The sequence below is a fragment of the Rhododendron vialii genome, chromosome 5a, assembly GCF_030253575.1.
Source record: "Rhododendron vialii isolate Sample 1 chromosome 5a, ASM3025357v1".
Lineage (NCBI taxonomy): Eukaryota > Viridiplantae > Streptophyta > Magnoliopsida > Ericales > Ericaceae > Rhododendron > Rhododendron vialii.
Genome location: NC_080561.1, coordinates 31,328,107 through 31,343,213, shown reverse-complemented (window position 1 = coordinate 31,343,213; position 15,107 = coordinate 31,328,107). Strand labels below are relative to the sequence as shown.

Here is a 15,107-nt window from a genome sequence, read left to right as displayed (position 1 = left end):
ATGCATGTCAATGCCAACGGAAAAAGAATTTGAAATTGCATGGACAAATCTTGTGGACAACTATAATCTTCATGAAAACAATTGGGCGATAGAGATTTACAAAAAAAAGCACCTATGGGCTGAGGCGTACTTGCGAGGTATTTTTTTTGCGGGAGCAAAAAGCACACAATTCCTAAAACTATGTTTAAGGCTTTTTGAATTTGTACAAGCATATGATAGGGCTCTTGCTAAACTTCGACAAAATGAGGCTAAGGCACAAGTAGAGAGTGAGAATAATACTCCCATTCTTTCTACAGCTATGAAATGCATTGAACAATATGCAGCTGATACATTTTCTCGGGCCATATGCAAGAAATTTCGCGATGAATTAAGAAAAAGAAATCATTGTTTCGTGGATAAAGTTGAGATTGAAGATTTTGGGGTTTACTACTTATCTCAGTATCAACAGGATGATGCAATGTGGTCAGTATACTATCAGCCAACTGAAGGCATCATGAAATGCTCTTTTTTGAAATTTGAGTCAATTGGATTCCCTTGTTCTCATATGATTTCGGTAATGAAAATGAAGCACTTGAGAGAAATTCTCTCTTATCTGATCTCACAAAGGTGGACAAAAATGGCCAAGTCCTCCTCTCTACATGGCAGCACACCCATGCCAGAATGGGTAACACAAACGACAATGTATGGTGCATTGTCAACTGCATGTGTTGAAATGCCTTTTTATGCTTCACATTTAACCAATGCATATGATGAGGCAAGAGAAGAAATCACAAGGTTAACATTCAAAATGAGAGAGCGTATATGTTAGATGTTGAAAGCCAGCAAAAAGCAACAGGAGAAGAGAACAATGTTAAGGGGACATCTATACATTTTGGTATTGGCGATCCTGTCATTATCAAGTGTAAAGGGAGCCAAAATTTGGCAAAGGACTTTATCCCAAAGGTAAGAAAATGTGGCCACTGTAGACTACCTGGTCATATGCGAATGAAATGCCCAAAATTAGTACGAAACAATATGGGGAACATCAATGAGAATGAATCAGATTCGAGCATAGTTCACCCATAATCATTCACTGGGTGAGACTCATTTACATATTACCCACAATCATTTACTAGGCAAGACTCATCTGCATATTACCCATAATCGTTCACTGCCAATGGTTGTGAATCTAGTATTGAACCTAATTTGGTAAGTCTCTTATTATGTTGTCATTTAATAGACTATTATTTATTTGTCCATTCACTAATTATTATAACTTTTAAACTATACAGGCTGCTGGATGGTTAACAAATTCAAATAGTGTTCAGGCCTAGATCCTAGGTAACAACTTTGGAGGCTGATCAACAATTCCCAGCAACGGTTCTTAAAGGGTAAATCATTCCACAATGTAGTATGCAGTTTGAAAATGTAATCATAACCTTTGTTTCAGGTAACGTCTTTCATTTGTAATTGTAAGAACATCCAGTATTCGTGGAAAGAATGCCCAGTTTTTAGTTACGAACACCCTGCATTTGTGGGAAAAATGTTCTTTGACATAGCAAAGTACCTTGAGTCACTAGTTTTTTTCTTCCAAAATTTGTGGTAAGAATGTCCAGTTTTAGTTATGTACACCATATATTCGTGGTATGTATATACTTTGTCATAATAAGTACCTTCAGTCACTATTTTTTCCTTCCAAAATCTGTGGTAAGAATGTCCAGTTTTAGTTATGTACACTCTATATTTGTGGTAAGTATGTTATTTGACATGGTAAGTACCTCCAATTTTATGACATGGCCACTAAAATGGTAGGGTATCCCTCCATTCACAACAAGCAGACATAAAATTTCTCAACATTCATCAAAACAAATAAAGGCCTCGATATCATTAAATACATATCATAAGTTTTTAGCTATTACAAATAACAAAAGGCAGCAATCTACATGAGCCATAATATCATTAGTAGCAATCTACATGAGCCACAATATACATCCAAAATGTAGCAGCCATGTTAACAAAAAGATAGCTGTATTTGCATCCAAAATACTACACAATGAGCAGTAATATGGTCAGTTTTTCCTCCACAATATCATCACTTTTTCCTTTTAGGGTTGAGATATTTCTTTTTAGCCTTCTCTATAATCTTTTCCTTGACATTGTTCCCTTCAAACATGATCAAGTTCAAAACTAAGCCAATCCTACCTTCTGTAGAATTGAACTTCAGCTACAATTAAGAAATTAAAACAAAAAATTTGGAACAAGTGTTGGGTATATAAACTGGTAGAAACGACATTATATGTAAAACTAGTTTGTTACCATAATCAATTAGTCTTTAATAAATTGCTTCAAATTAAAGTACTTGGTGGTGTGCACACCACAATTACCACCTTCTTGAATTGGAAGCCATTTTAGTCTTTCAAATGGTAGCATACTAAATTTTTTGACTTGTGGCTCATCCAAGTATTGAAATAAATCGTCCAAGTATTTTACCACACATGTGACCAATTCAGCTCGTCTTTTGTTTTCCGTCGGAGATGGTAATGTTCAAGTATGTATACAATCCCATGACGGATGTTTACTACACACATAAACCAATGATTGTCTGAATCATTTATTGGGATGTACACCCGTTCACATGCTTGGGGTTCCCCGTGTATCGATGAGTTCCCGTATAATTTATGGCCCAACTTTTGGCATTTAGACCACCACGCAAAGCATAATTCTACAAAGAGAGCACTTACACGTTAACAACTATAACCACATTCGCAAACATTAAAATAAGTAATGCATAACAAATACATACCGAAAAATAGGTGGGCAAATACCATTCTAGCCATAATCCATTCGGGTACCTCTTCCAAATTAGAGAACCATAATAGAATTAAGAATATAATAATTATTCACATCTTGTTACCTCGTTGGCATTTCTCTTCAGCGGTTGAGATTTGTCAAACCTATTTGTCTTCAATTTCTTTTCCCACTTATTCTTGCCATCAATTGTGTGAGCTGTACAAGACAAGGCCTCACGAACATTAGCTGCCATCTTTCGTAATCTCTTTGATGGAACATTCAATTTAGCTTCCTCCTTACCTTTTTCGTTGTTTGTCTTTAAAGGATATGTTGAGATATCATCTGATCTGATAATGCATTTTTGGTGCATTTTTCCTTCTTAGTTTTGAAATGTCCTTCGACATTGGGTTCCTTCAAGGCAGATGGAGTGTTTTTCTTGTTAATGCCTCCATTATTCGCATAATATTTACGCTTACGATCTTTCTCATGTATAGCGGCCAATGTCTCTTCTAATAGGCTCGACATTCTCTCTACCATACTAGTTAGATTTTTAACCTGGTCATTCCCCATTGATTTATCATGGTCAACCTCCCTTCTTTGATTCATCATTCTCTCTCTCTTGCCAACTCCATCTTCAATAATGACTTTGACCTATTATGGGAAAGATCAAGAGAGCGTTAGATATAGTCTATTTACATTATCAATAAGCACTTAAAAAGATGAAACACAATTAATTTATCAATAACACTTCATTACCTTTTCACCTTTCCGTTTTCTTGTCTTATTGAACTAACAAGCTCTCTCTCTTATGTCTTTATCTCCCCAAGCTAAGAGGCGGGGTGAAGGTCGCATACCACACCAGGAAGTGAAATATTCGGCTGGCGTGCAATGCTCTAAGTAAAACAATTGTAGGAAAATCAAAGATTGATATACATAATCAATTCAACATTCAAAAAAACTTTGACGTAATAAATAAAGTTAAGAGATGTACCATTAGGAACAATAGACATCCCCGAATCACTCTGCATCCTTTCTGATACTTTTGAATGCATTCAACTAAAAACTTGAGAACAAATTGGCTCCAGTCCAACTCCCTTACAGAGGACAAGTCCTTTAATGCATGGAGAAAATGCTTATTAACTCCAAATTCTGATGTTGGACATAGAATAGTCCCCATTATGTACAACACAAATGAAACTTTGAAGTCATTGTCGGCCTTTTTGTTGTTCATCAAATAATTATGTAAATGATCGAAAGATATAGAACCTTGGTCACCTACTTTATGCCTCAAACACAATTCATGAATTTCGGTATATTCCCCTTCAAGGATCACCCTCTGGCCACCACATGACAATCCTAAAATGTGGTTCATATCTAGTGGTGTAATTATGCAGTCCTTACCATGCACATGCAAACAAAGAGACACGGGATTGAAATGTCGTACCAACCACTCACAAAGAGATCGATCTAATGTCGTACATTTCAGTTGTAACATATCTCCAAACCCCATAGCTTTTACACTCTCTACTTGAAGCGGATCAAGTTCTTGTATTCTACCATAAGCCGCCTTAAGTTGAGTCCTTGACATAAAGGTGTTCTATACACAAAATCAACAACTCTAATCAATTTCACGAGAGCAATAAAAACTAAAAAACATATGAATGAACATATATAGTACTATTACCACCTTCGGAGCCTTTGGAAGATCAAGCTTAATTTTGTGCTCTTTGTATTTCTCGAAACTCCTGATAGATTTTTTTTCTTGTACTTTCGCTTAGCATGGTCTCCTAAAGCTTTCCACTTTTCAGAAATTTCCTCCATTGACTACAATTATTGAAAGAGTACAAATTCTAGCTTGAGAAGTTCAAAATCCACATAAGTGTAAACACTCATATAGCAAAAATTAAATAGTTACCATTGGCTTTAACGGACCATCATCCTTCAACTTGCATTGTTCTTGGCTACAACTAACAAATTACAAATCAAACTACAATATCTCAAATCTATGCCATTGCATTAACAGATTCACAAACCTGCAAAAAGACATACTAGAAAAATATCTTTGCATTATGAAGGTGCTTCGGAACTATATTATGGCATTCTTCATCCATTTCTTTCAACTCTTCAAATAGTAGACCTGTTTTAAGTTAACATTTAGTAGCCATATGATGAGCATCCAATATTGTAGATATTTGGTATGACTAGTCCCGTTTTATGTTATTTTAACTTGCATTTATTTAGCTTTTATAACGATATTGCACGTAAGGTGTGTTTTTAGTGTTTTCAAGTAAAATGTGCAAATAAAGCGCATTTCAACGCCATGCATGGCCCAAGTGCTTCCAAGTACCCGAAAACCCTGTCGGCCCCTTAAAATTTATCTAAGTATGGAAAAAATGACTTTCTGGAAAAATATCGATTTTCGAGATTAAAAATGGCAGTAATTGATCCTTGAATTTTTCTAAGAGTAACTATAAAGTTGCAAGATTTTATTGAAGAGCAAGGTTATGTTTTGAACCATTTTCTCTTGAAAAAAATGTGTAGTTTTCCATTTTACACTAAAAGTGGGGGGTTGACATTTTGATTTAATTGAAATCTTGAAATTCTAGTAATGCCATTGTTCCCAAATAGGGGGTATTTTCTTATTTTCATTAAATAAATTAAAGTAAAGAAAAGATAAAAGAAAGGTTTAAAATGTAGTCTTTACTTTAAGTTTAGAGAATGAAAATAAGATGTTGAGGAGCTGTGAAGTTGCTGGGAGCTGTCTGCTGAAGTTGAAGGCAGAATTGGAGATAACCTCCTCGTATCGATACAGCCTTATTCTGTATCGATACGCATTAGATTAGTGGGAAGGCAGGTTTTGTTGTATCGATACGGATTAAGGACGTATCGATACGGGAGCACTACGGGGAAAATGTCATTTCAACTTAGCTGTGTGGTATCGATACACTCCATAATAAGTATCGATACCCCGAGCCTTCGGCCAGATATTTGCTACTTTTTGGACCTTCCATTTATGGAGTAGTTGCTACTTTTGGTATGTTTTTAGGATATTTTGTAGAGAGGGATTTGTTTGTATAAATAGGTTGGAAGTCTCTCTCTCTCACTTATGTAATTTTAGGCTTAAAATCTACTTTATGCTCTAGGTTAGTTTTCTTTCTAATCTTTTCTCCATTGTCATCTTCAAGCTTTTCTAGTCTTTTTCTTCAAGAACTCTTCAACGTACTAGTTGTTTGTTAAATTCTCATGTATTAAAGTTGTAACTACTCTTTAGATCTTCATGAATATCAAGTTTGTTTTCGTTTTTATTAGTTAAAAATCATGTCTTATTTTCATGCCTTGTTTTGTTCTTTAGCCATGTTTGAGTAGTATTGTGGGCTAAGTCTTGGGTTAATATTTCCCAAAGACTTACGGCCCGTTTGGATGGAGGATTTGTTTTGGGTGGATTTGTAATGAGGGGGGATTTGAAGGTGGATATATAATGAGGGGTGATGTGTTAAGAAGGGTGGATTTATAATGAGGTGTTTGGATGGTTTTTTGAGAAGGGGGACTTGGAAGGTGGATATGATGGGATAAGATGTGAAATGACTTTATTGCCCCCATAATTTTAATTTAATGGGTAATATAGGTTAATTTAAAATTAAAAAAATACAATTTTTTTTAAAAAAAAAACTGGATAAAATTAAATTAAGTTATCTTGAAAATGTTTAAACCACATTAATTTTGTTTTTTGTTTAAAAAAAATGGATTAAATGATATAATATTTGTAAAATATTTCAATTATTATGACATTATATAGAAAAACAGATTTCATTTTTTATTATTATAAAAAAATGAAAAATATAAATCGGTTAAATGTTTAAAACATTTTTGTAATAGAATAATGAATTTTTGAAAAAATTGTAAAAACCGAAATATCCCAAAAAATTGTTTCCTTGTTAAAATTAGTTGGGTTGTTGAAAGCACATGGTCAACAAATTTGTTGGGTGTGTGGTAATTGAAAACACATGTTCACCAAATTTTTTTGGTAAGTTTTTTCTATAAAAGGCACACAATTGTACCATTTTCTTCATGCCATTTCATATCTCTTGTCCATTAAAAGTAAATTCGAACTATTTTCGAAATTTGCCTCACAATGGCACGCGCTGCACGCCGAGCTTGGAGCGATGAGGAGGAGGAGTCGTTACTAGAAAAACTTACGACTCTTGTAGATCAAGGTGTTTGGCAAGCTGAGCACGGGTTTTATCCCGCGTACTTGGGAGTCTTGGAAAATCAAATGAGATCTTCTTTCCCCCAAGGTAGTATTGCCAAAAATCATATTGAGGCAAAGATTAAGAATTGGAAACAAACTTGTTTTCAATTACAACACATGCTTCAAAAACCCGGGTTTGGTTGGAATGCAACTGAAAATAGACTGTTGGTAGAAGATGCCATTTAGAATCAGTATGTCCAAGTAAGTAATCAATATTCTTGCAATTTATATAAACTCATGTTTACGGTAATTTGTAAACAATTTTGCTACTATTTGTGTAGGTCAATCGACGAGCTAGGCAGACGAGGGAAATGCAATTTCCGAATTATAATCGATAGTGCCATTGCTATGGACGTGAGTACTGATGTGGAGAAGTTGGAAACTTAAGACAGATGTTGGACAATAAATTTGTACCCTTCGTAATGTACCTCAACTAAATATTTAAATTTAATTGAGATGATTACTTTGTGTTCATATTACAATCTTAATTTCCATAATGTTTGAAAAAAACGTACAAGTTCAATCAGAATCGAATAGATGTGCGAAGATTATACAACATAAGAAACCTAAGAAAAAAACGACAACGAATTTTGTGGTTACACTAGTTTGATGTTGAACTTCCAAAGCACTTTCGGATGTGGAACCATTGTGTCTTGATTGTTGTTCAGTTCGAACCGACTGCATTTGAAGGAGCCGGTAACTTTCCTCATGGAACTGTAACAATGCTCCTTCGGCTTCGTCAAACGTTGTGTATCTTTTGAACAAGTTTCCCGGGTATCCATTAACCTGCAGTCCCGCGGTCTCCCAACTTGTATAAATTCCCGGACGACGGCCAACCAAAACCACCCAATAGTATTGTTTATTGTCTTTCGACATTGTAAAATCTACGAGAAAAAAAATGATTATCACATTAATAACATAACGAATACTACGATTTTTTTTATAAGTAGTTGGCTCAGATTTTTTTCCCACCGGCACATAATGCACCACTTAGCTATAACTTATGTTGCCAATTGGTGATTAAACCATTGACCCTCATAAATTGTCCCGCCAAGACAAGTGCCTCGCCTTCAAATTTGTCTGTCATATCATCATAGCCTATGGAACATATAAAATTTCAGCCCAAAAATAAAACATGACCGCCATAAAACTGATATAAGTATGGGTAGATAACATGCCAAAACATGGCATAAAAATAGTGCATGAGGTAGACCACTGAGTAGCAGCCAGAACACAGAGTAAACTACAGAACTGGGGTGCTGTTATAGCAATCAGCAAAACACCAAGCAGATAAAACAACAAGTGGAGGAAACAACAGCAACAAACAGCAACAAAATTGGACAAAAAGCAGAACAACAATTGGAGGAAACAGTAGCAGTAGCAGCCACAAAACAAGCCAGAAACACTAAAAAGACTTGGGCTCAGACAATTCAAACATAATCAAAGTAGCACTACCATTTGCAACTAAGTTGCCATTAATTAGCAAAGGCAATACCAACTAATACATTGCTCAAAGACCGTAATAATTGGCAAAGGCCGTAATAATTCCCATCCAAACAGGCTCTACTAGTAAACATTGTATCATTGCCCAATAAAACAATCCAAGAAACAACACAGTGGCCAACAAAGAGGGGAAAAACTGGCTGAATAGAGCAAAAAAACAGCCTAAAGAAAAGCCAAAACCTGGGCAAAAACTAGCCACAAACTTTCCCAAACTTGCCATAACAATAACCCCAAAGACTAGCATGCAAACCTTGCAAAACTTGTCATAAGACTCAGCCAAAGAAAGTGCACCAAAACAGTCCAGAAAAACCAGCAAATCAGCCAAAAAAATAGTCCACAAACCTGCAGAAAGACAGCCAAGAGAGCAGCCAAAAAAACAGCCCACAAACCGGCCAAAACACTTCCTATGTACCAGCAATAAAACATGCTCAAAACACCCCGTAAACTAGCAATAAAGCAGCTCATAAACCAGTAAAAAAACAGCCCGTAAACCACCAATAAAACATTCTCAACACAGCCCGTAAACCATAAAAAATGCAGCCAACAAAGCCGGCCAAAAAATAGCCTGTAAACTAGCAATAAAACATGCTGAGAATAGCTACAACCTTGCACCCACCCACACACACACACACCTAAAGAGTTCAAATAAAGAATGAAGTTTAGCTGATTCAGCTTCCATTGAGCAGGAAGAACAAAAAAGTTCATAAGACATCAAGAAAAGTGGTTTGAACTCACGTTCCAAGATCAGTGACTATTCAGTCACTGAACAGTGGTTCGAATCGTGGTTCAAAATGAACAAAATGAGATGAAAAAATAACTATTTCGAGTTAGGCAACTCATATCTACAAACCGTACAGCGACTGATATCTCCTTTTTTGGCAAGAAATGGAGAGGATCAAGTAAATTTTCATGCCTTTTTTGAACAATATGGACGTGCCTCTTTGAACAAGGATATTGGTGCTTCAATTGATGTATTATCTGTTTCCTATGTAAGTAACATCTCCTCTCAATTGAGGTCTCGAATGTCTTGAGGGGAAAATAGAGAATAAAAATAGCTCTACAAAAATATGATATACGCTAAAAAAATGTGTTGCAATCATTATCAGACGCAAAACAAATATTCTTCCTTATGTTCCAAACTTGGCTTATATTTGAAAGAAAATCTTCCAGCACAAATTATATGCTTTCGGCTTCATAAGATGCTTCTATAATCTTATTCAATTGTTTTTCTCTAGTTTGATGTGTGAATATAGATTTCGAACAAAATAAAATGCTTCACACTAATCTTGTCGTCAAAATATTGGTTTGCACTTGAATATGGTTATAGATATGTATTGGGTATTTATATGTGTATTTATATGCTTATTTATCCAAGTACTATATATAGGAGATATAGTGGAGTAAAGGCAAGTGATGTTAAAAGGTATTTTATATATAGCTGGGCCTGAGAGTAATATGGACACCAGCACTTATCAAATTTCTGCATAGTATGATACTTTAAATTTGATGTGTGATACATTTTTCTTAGCCTCTTTGGTTGGTTTAAACTAAGGTTAGTACTTATATATGCAGATGAAGGCATAACAACACCGTTTCTCTGAATGTTCTCGTGACTTTCACTGCCCATCTTGAGGATTCCTCACCATCATCTTGCTGACAATGTATGAATTTGAAAGCTTTATGAATACTACCTTGTGTCGATATCATAAAACATGATACCACATCTAATTTTCTATGACCAAATAGAATTCAAATGCATCACCTAGAAGCCCAATCCTTCAAAATGCAGCCCATGATCTTGACCGTCATTTGGTAGATTTTCACTTTTAAAAGAAATTGCCCAAGTATGGTGTTCGAGTCAAAATATGATTTTCAGTCGTCTAAGTGCCCTGATGACTATGTGGTGCCATTCAAAATAGAGAAAAAAAAATAATAAAAAAGGTAGTGTGTGGAGGTATATGTTCTAACGTGAGCCCATCGCAAGTGCTCCATCCACATCTTCTTTTTCGTTTTTTTCTGAGGTTAGGAGACAGGTCATATTCGATGACTGTCTCAAACATCGTTTAACAGAAAACTCTACCTGATAAGACCCTCCTGCATTGTAAAAAAATTGTTGAAGTGTCCAAAATAGTTAAGCGAGACCCTTTTTGTTGAATTGTCCAATACATAAAACTGCAGATTTACTTCAACAGACTTATAACTTGGCTCGATTGAAACAACAAAATCATACTACAGACCACAATCACTTCCAACTTCATATATAGGAAAATTTTCCTTCGAACCTTAAATTACACTTCCTTTGGCACGTAAAATATGTATACTTACCAGAAAAAAACCTAAAGCCTTGCAAAATAACTCCATCACTGGAACTACTTGGTCATATTAGCCGATCAAAAAATTGGGAAAATAAAACTACTTGTTCAAGATTTATGGGGCAGGGCAACTCAGATCTACAAACCATACAACAAAATTAGGGCAAAATCATCATATATGAAGTTTCAAGATTTATAGGGCAACTCGGATGCAAGATATGGAGTACCATGGGTGGAAAACAGCCAACATCAAAAACCCCAAAATCAACCCAATCGAACACAAAACAGTCTTCAATAAACAACCAAAACGTTCGCAAATGGAGTACTGAACAACCATACCAAAGGCCGTGTAAGGAGGAAGACGAGGGAGAGTTGTAACCGTCGGTCAGGCGGTGGAGTCACCAGAGTTGTTCGGCGACCTCCTCTCTTCTCTCTCTTCGTTGGTCTGCGTTTTGAGAACGATGAACAAATGGGATGAGAAAAGATAAAGCAAAGGGGGATTTGGAGGGGTAAAACAGTCTTAAAACCCTCCAGATTTGCCAACGACGGGGTGTCAGCTCCCCTTCACAAATTCGGCTTCACCCAGACTTGGATTCTCTACAGTATTCATTTCCCCATTCCAAAAATCTAATCCAAACACCGGATTTGAGGTACAGCCGGAGTACAAATCAAGGGGACTCACATATCCCCCTTCATCTCCTCCATCCAAACAGGGCGTTAGGTTGTTATTTGGTTCTTGAACCTTCGGGCCTAAAATCATGGTTTTCGGAATTGGGTTAACCTAGCCATTTTGGTTTAAGCGAGGGGTGTTAACTCCTTAGTATGTCGTTTAGTCAAACGGTCTTGGCACGTGACATATTGAGGGCTCGTGGCCACCTATGTGTTAGATACATTAGCAAAAATATGTTGATTTAATTCCGATTAATCACATTTTTTGTTAAACGTAGTCTTTTAAAGCTAAATCTTCCGAGTGTGAGCGTGCGGTCGTGACTCTCACTTGAGTTATATTCGAGAACCGGTAACGGCCTTTGTCAAGGGATAGATGATCCCTAGACTTGCCTCTTTTAAGTTCCTTAACTACTTTTCTAGTCTTTTGCCTTAATTTTCCATCTTCTAAAGCAAAACGTTGTCCGTCTTAAACGCCACAATCCACCATATAAAGCCTGCAATCCGATTTAAGCTATATTCAATTCTCTGTGGGTACGATCCCGAACTTTTCGGTTATTATGCTATCACGACCTAACCCTACGCTTAGGGTTTCTCGAACCTTGTTTCTAAGGCAAAGGTCTTTTTTTGATTTAAGCACCATGGGATAGACAGAGAGCTCAAAAACAACCAAGCTAGAGCTGTCTAGGAAAAAAAATCAACCAAGCTAGATACCCACAGTTATCTACCCTCAAACAAACAACCAATCTCTTCATTTAGTTCCAACAGAGAGCTAAAAATTAGTCCAGGACAAAAAACCATGGGCCTCCGACCAGACCAAAGACATAAGAAATGCAAACCCAGGCCTCCGCTCAATTTGACTCTGGAAATGAAGTATATGATGTGGTGTGCCAATGAAGTATTATGTCCCTAGGCTTACGACTAGACCAAAGAATGAAGAACAATCCCAGGCCTCCGTTCCATATGATGTGGCAATGAAGTTTTGGGCTTAAAGACCAATGAATAGAGTTCAGGAATAAAACTACCATAGAGGGCCTTTAAACTACGAGAGTTAGCCGAAGCAGCAACAGAGATTGAACATGGAGTGTCAAATACAGAAAGTATTGTTGAAATACAATTGCGTAAAAGCATAGCAGTATGCCTACATCCTACATATAGTAGAACTTGAGAACCAGCATATCTTGTCATGCCATGTCACAATACATTACCAACCACATGTACTTTGATGATCCAGCAGCGAATTAAGGAATTTAAAGATCTTTTTATCATATATCAATTTTACATTCGGAATAACAATTGAGAACAGTTAGCGAATGGAGCGATCAGAAGGTATCGTGTAAATGAATTTCTTTTTTGACTCAGGCAGCTTATGCGCACTCCAACAGTAATTCTGGGGACCAATTCGACCTACTACCGGGTTCCCAATTAAAGGCAGGCAAAACCCTCTATCGACTGGCCCCAAAGGAGTTAGCTAGTTGGAACTTGAGATTTTAGGAGATTTTAAGAGAAAGCAAACCCATAAGTCCAACGACTTGGCCACCAAGCTCGTGGTTTTTTGTAAACGAATATTGAGCATAGCAAACACAAATCGGATAGTTAGAGGAATAATACCTTTGTTTTTGGCTTACTAAATGAATTAAACACGAGAAGCCTATCTGAGGTGTACATGTTATTTGGGAAGACTAAACCGGAGGTCTGGTAACCAAAGCGTGAACGAAATGGAGCGATCGGAAGGCGGAGATATGGATAGAGCCGTGGCTATGGAGAACTTGTACACGTGAACAAAAACAGTCCTGGAAAGTTTAAACAAAACCCTAGATCTGCCTTGATTTTCACAAAACCCTAAATCTTCCCCGATTTTCCCAAGCAACCCACACTATGTGTGTGTTCAACCCACAGAGAGAGAGAGAGAGAGAGAGAGAGAGAGAGAGAGAGAGAGAGAGAGAGAGAGGTCGCAACCCACACTGTGTGTGTGTGTGTGTTTTGGCGAGAGAGAGGGAAAGAGTAGGTACCTCGAATGATAACTACTATGGAGGAGAAAACAAGATGCTGTGGAGGAGCGTTCGAGAAAACAAGATGCTGTGGAGGAGTTGGTGTGGCGGGACTGCTATGGTGGAGGACAAGAGGAGGAGAAAGTCATGGCCACCTGACCACACCAAATTATTCGTCTCGACAAGACGATTCCAAAACTGAAAGACCGGTCACCGTAAAACCTCCTCACGCACCACCTAAAGAGGCTGCGCATGAGCTCATGTGCCCAACGCGTGCAACCTCTTTAGGAGGCGCGTGAAAATATTTTCGGTAGTCTTGTGCAAAATACCCACGGGTCCGTGAACCAGACCCGACGCGAAGGGTCTCGAGCAGGGTCGAACATGTGGTTCGGATGGGTGTGGGTTGACTTTCTGTTAAAAATCAAATTTCGGTTCAGGGTTCGGGTTAGTGCGTGCCTTACCCGTCAGGTCCGACCTGACCTGACTACACACACATATATATGTTATATACTCCAGACTCTCCAGAGTCCACAGAGAACCCTAACTTATTCTCTTTGTCGCCGCACACGCAGAGACCAACACCAATAATCCTCTACTCCTCCCTCTCGTATACACCTCTCTCTCTCTCTCTCTCTCTCTCTCTCTCTCTCTCTCTCTCTCTCCTGGGAACCTATTCCGCCTCTCACCATCTTGACCCACTGGCCACCGGCCCACCGCCAACGCTTTGCCCTTTATCTCTCGTTCTCTCTCTCATGTAAGTTAATTCATGATTTATAAATTTCTAGTATTTTCTAAGATTATAGTCCTTAAATTCTTCTTTTCTGCTTGATTTCAGTTGGTGTTCTTGTGCTATGTGAATCTAGATATCTTCTTCTTCTCGATTTGATCTACTTCTGTCGAACCCGACTGTAAATCCGATCGGACGATTCCCTTGTTCATTCGGATGAGGTCGGTTCCAAAATATTCCAACCCGATCAATTCGGGTCGGGTGACGGGTGAGGGCCAAACCCTACCCGCCCGACTCTGCTCACCCCTAGTTTTCGGCGACCGACTTTTCAGTTTTGGAATCGTCTCATTGAGCATATCCATTGTAATAAGCAAATGAGTGTGGATAAGCAAACTTAACAATAATGCTCAAAAAAATACCCCACATTGTAATAAACAAAGTTATAAGTCTCTTAGCAAATAACCAAATTCCACCCATTCCATAACCAAACTTAACAACTTTTACTAATAACTAAAACTCAATAACCAAACTCAAAACTCAATAACTCAAAAACACCCCACATTGGAATCGTCTCATTGAGACGAATAATTTGGTATGTGTTAGATATTTTGGCACTTTCCGGGGTTGTCCAAAACCTCCATTGGTGTCTTTGCTATATCGACTTTATTTGATTGTAATAGGTATATTCGTAGGGGGTAGTTGTTCACTCGATGCTCCTCCTATTATTTGCGCCAAGTTGACCGCTGCGACATCGATCCGATTGCGTGAGAGGTAAAGGCCTTACACACATCACATCATGCATATTTTTTCCAAGATCAGAAATTTTATTCCCGTGCGTTTCCCTTTCTTATAAAACTCTCCGAAAAATCTGTTTACCATATATATACAGC

The 15,107-nt window shown here is 37.4% G+C and overlaps 1 protein-coding gene across 2 annotated transcripts; it reads right to left on the bottom strand.

Moving 5' to 3' along the window:
• Positions 1 to 3,115: 3,115 nt before the first annotated feature.
• Positions 3,116 to 13,638, bottom strand: LOC131325259 (uncharacterized). 2 transcript variants are annotated; one of them, XM_058357414.1, is made up of 6 exons: positions 13,512 to 13,638; positions 4,685 to 4,906; positions 4,457 to 4,593; positions 3,761 to 4,322; positions 3,526 to 3,662; positions 3,116 to 3,420 (listed from the first exon to the last, which is right to left on the bottom strand). In XM_058357414.1, exons 2-5 carry the CDS (start codon positions 4,685 to 4,687, stop codon positions 3,597 to 3,599), a joined length of 768 nt encoding a protein of 255 aa, XP_058213397.1. In that variant the 5' UTR covers positions 4,688 to 4,906; positions 13,512 to 13,638; the 3' UTR covers positions 3,116 to 3,420; positions 3,526 to 3,596. The 2 variants fall into 2 exon arrangements, 1 of the variants encoding a protein (XP_058213397.1); XR_009199630.1 differs by having other exon boundaries at positions 3,526 to 4,366; positions 4,457 to 4,906.
• Positions 13,639 to 15,107: the final 1,469 nt, after the last annotated feature.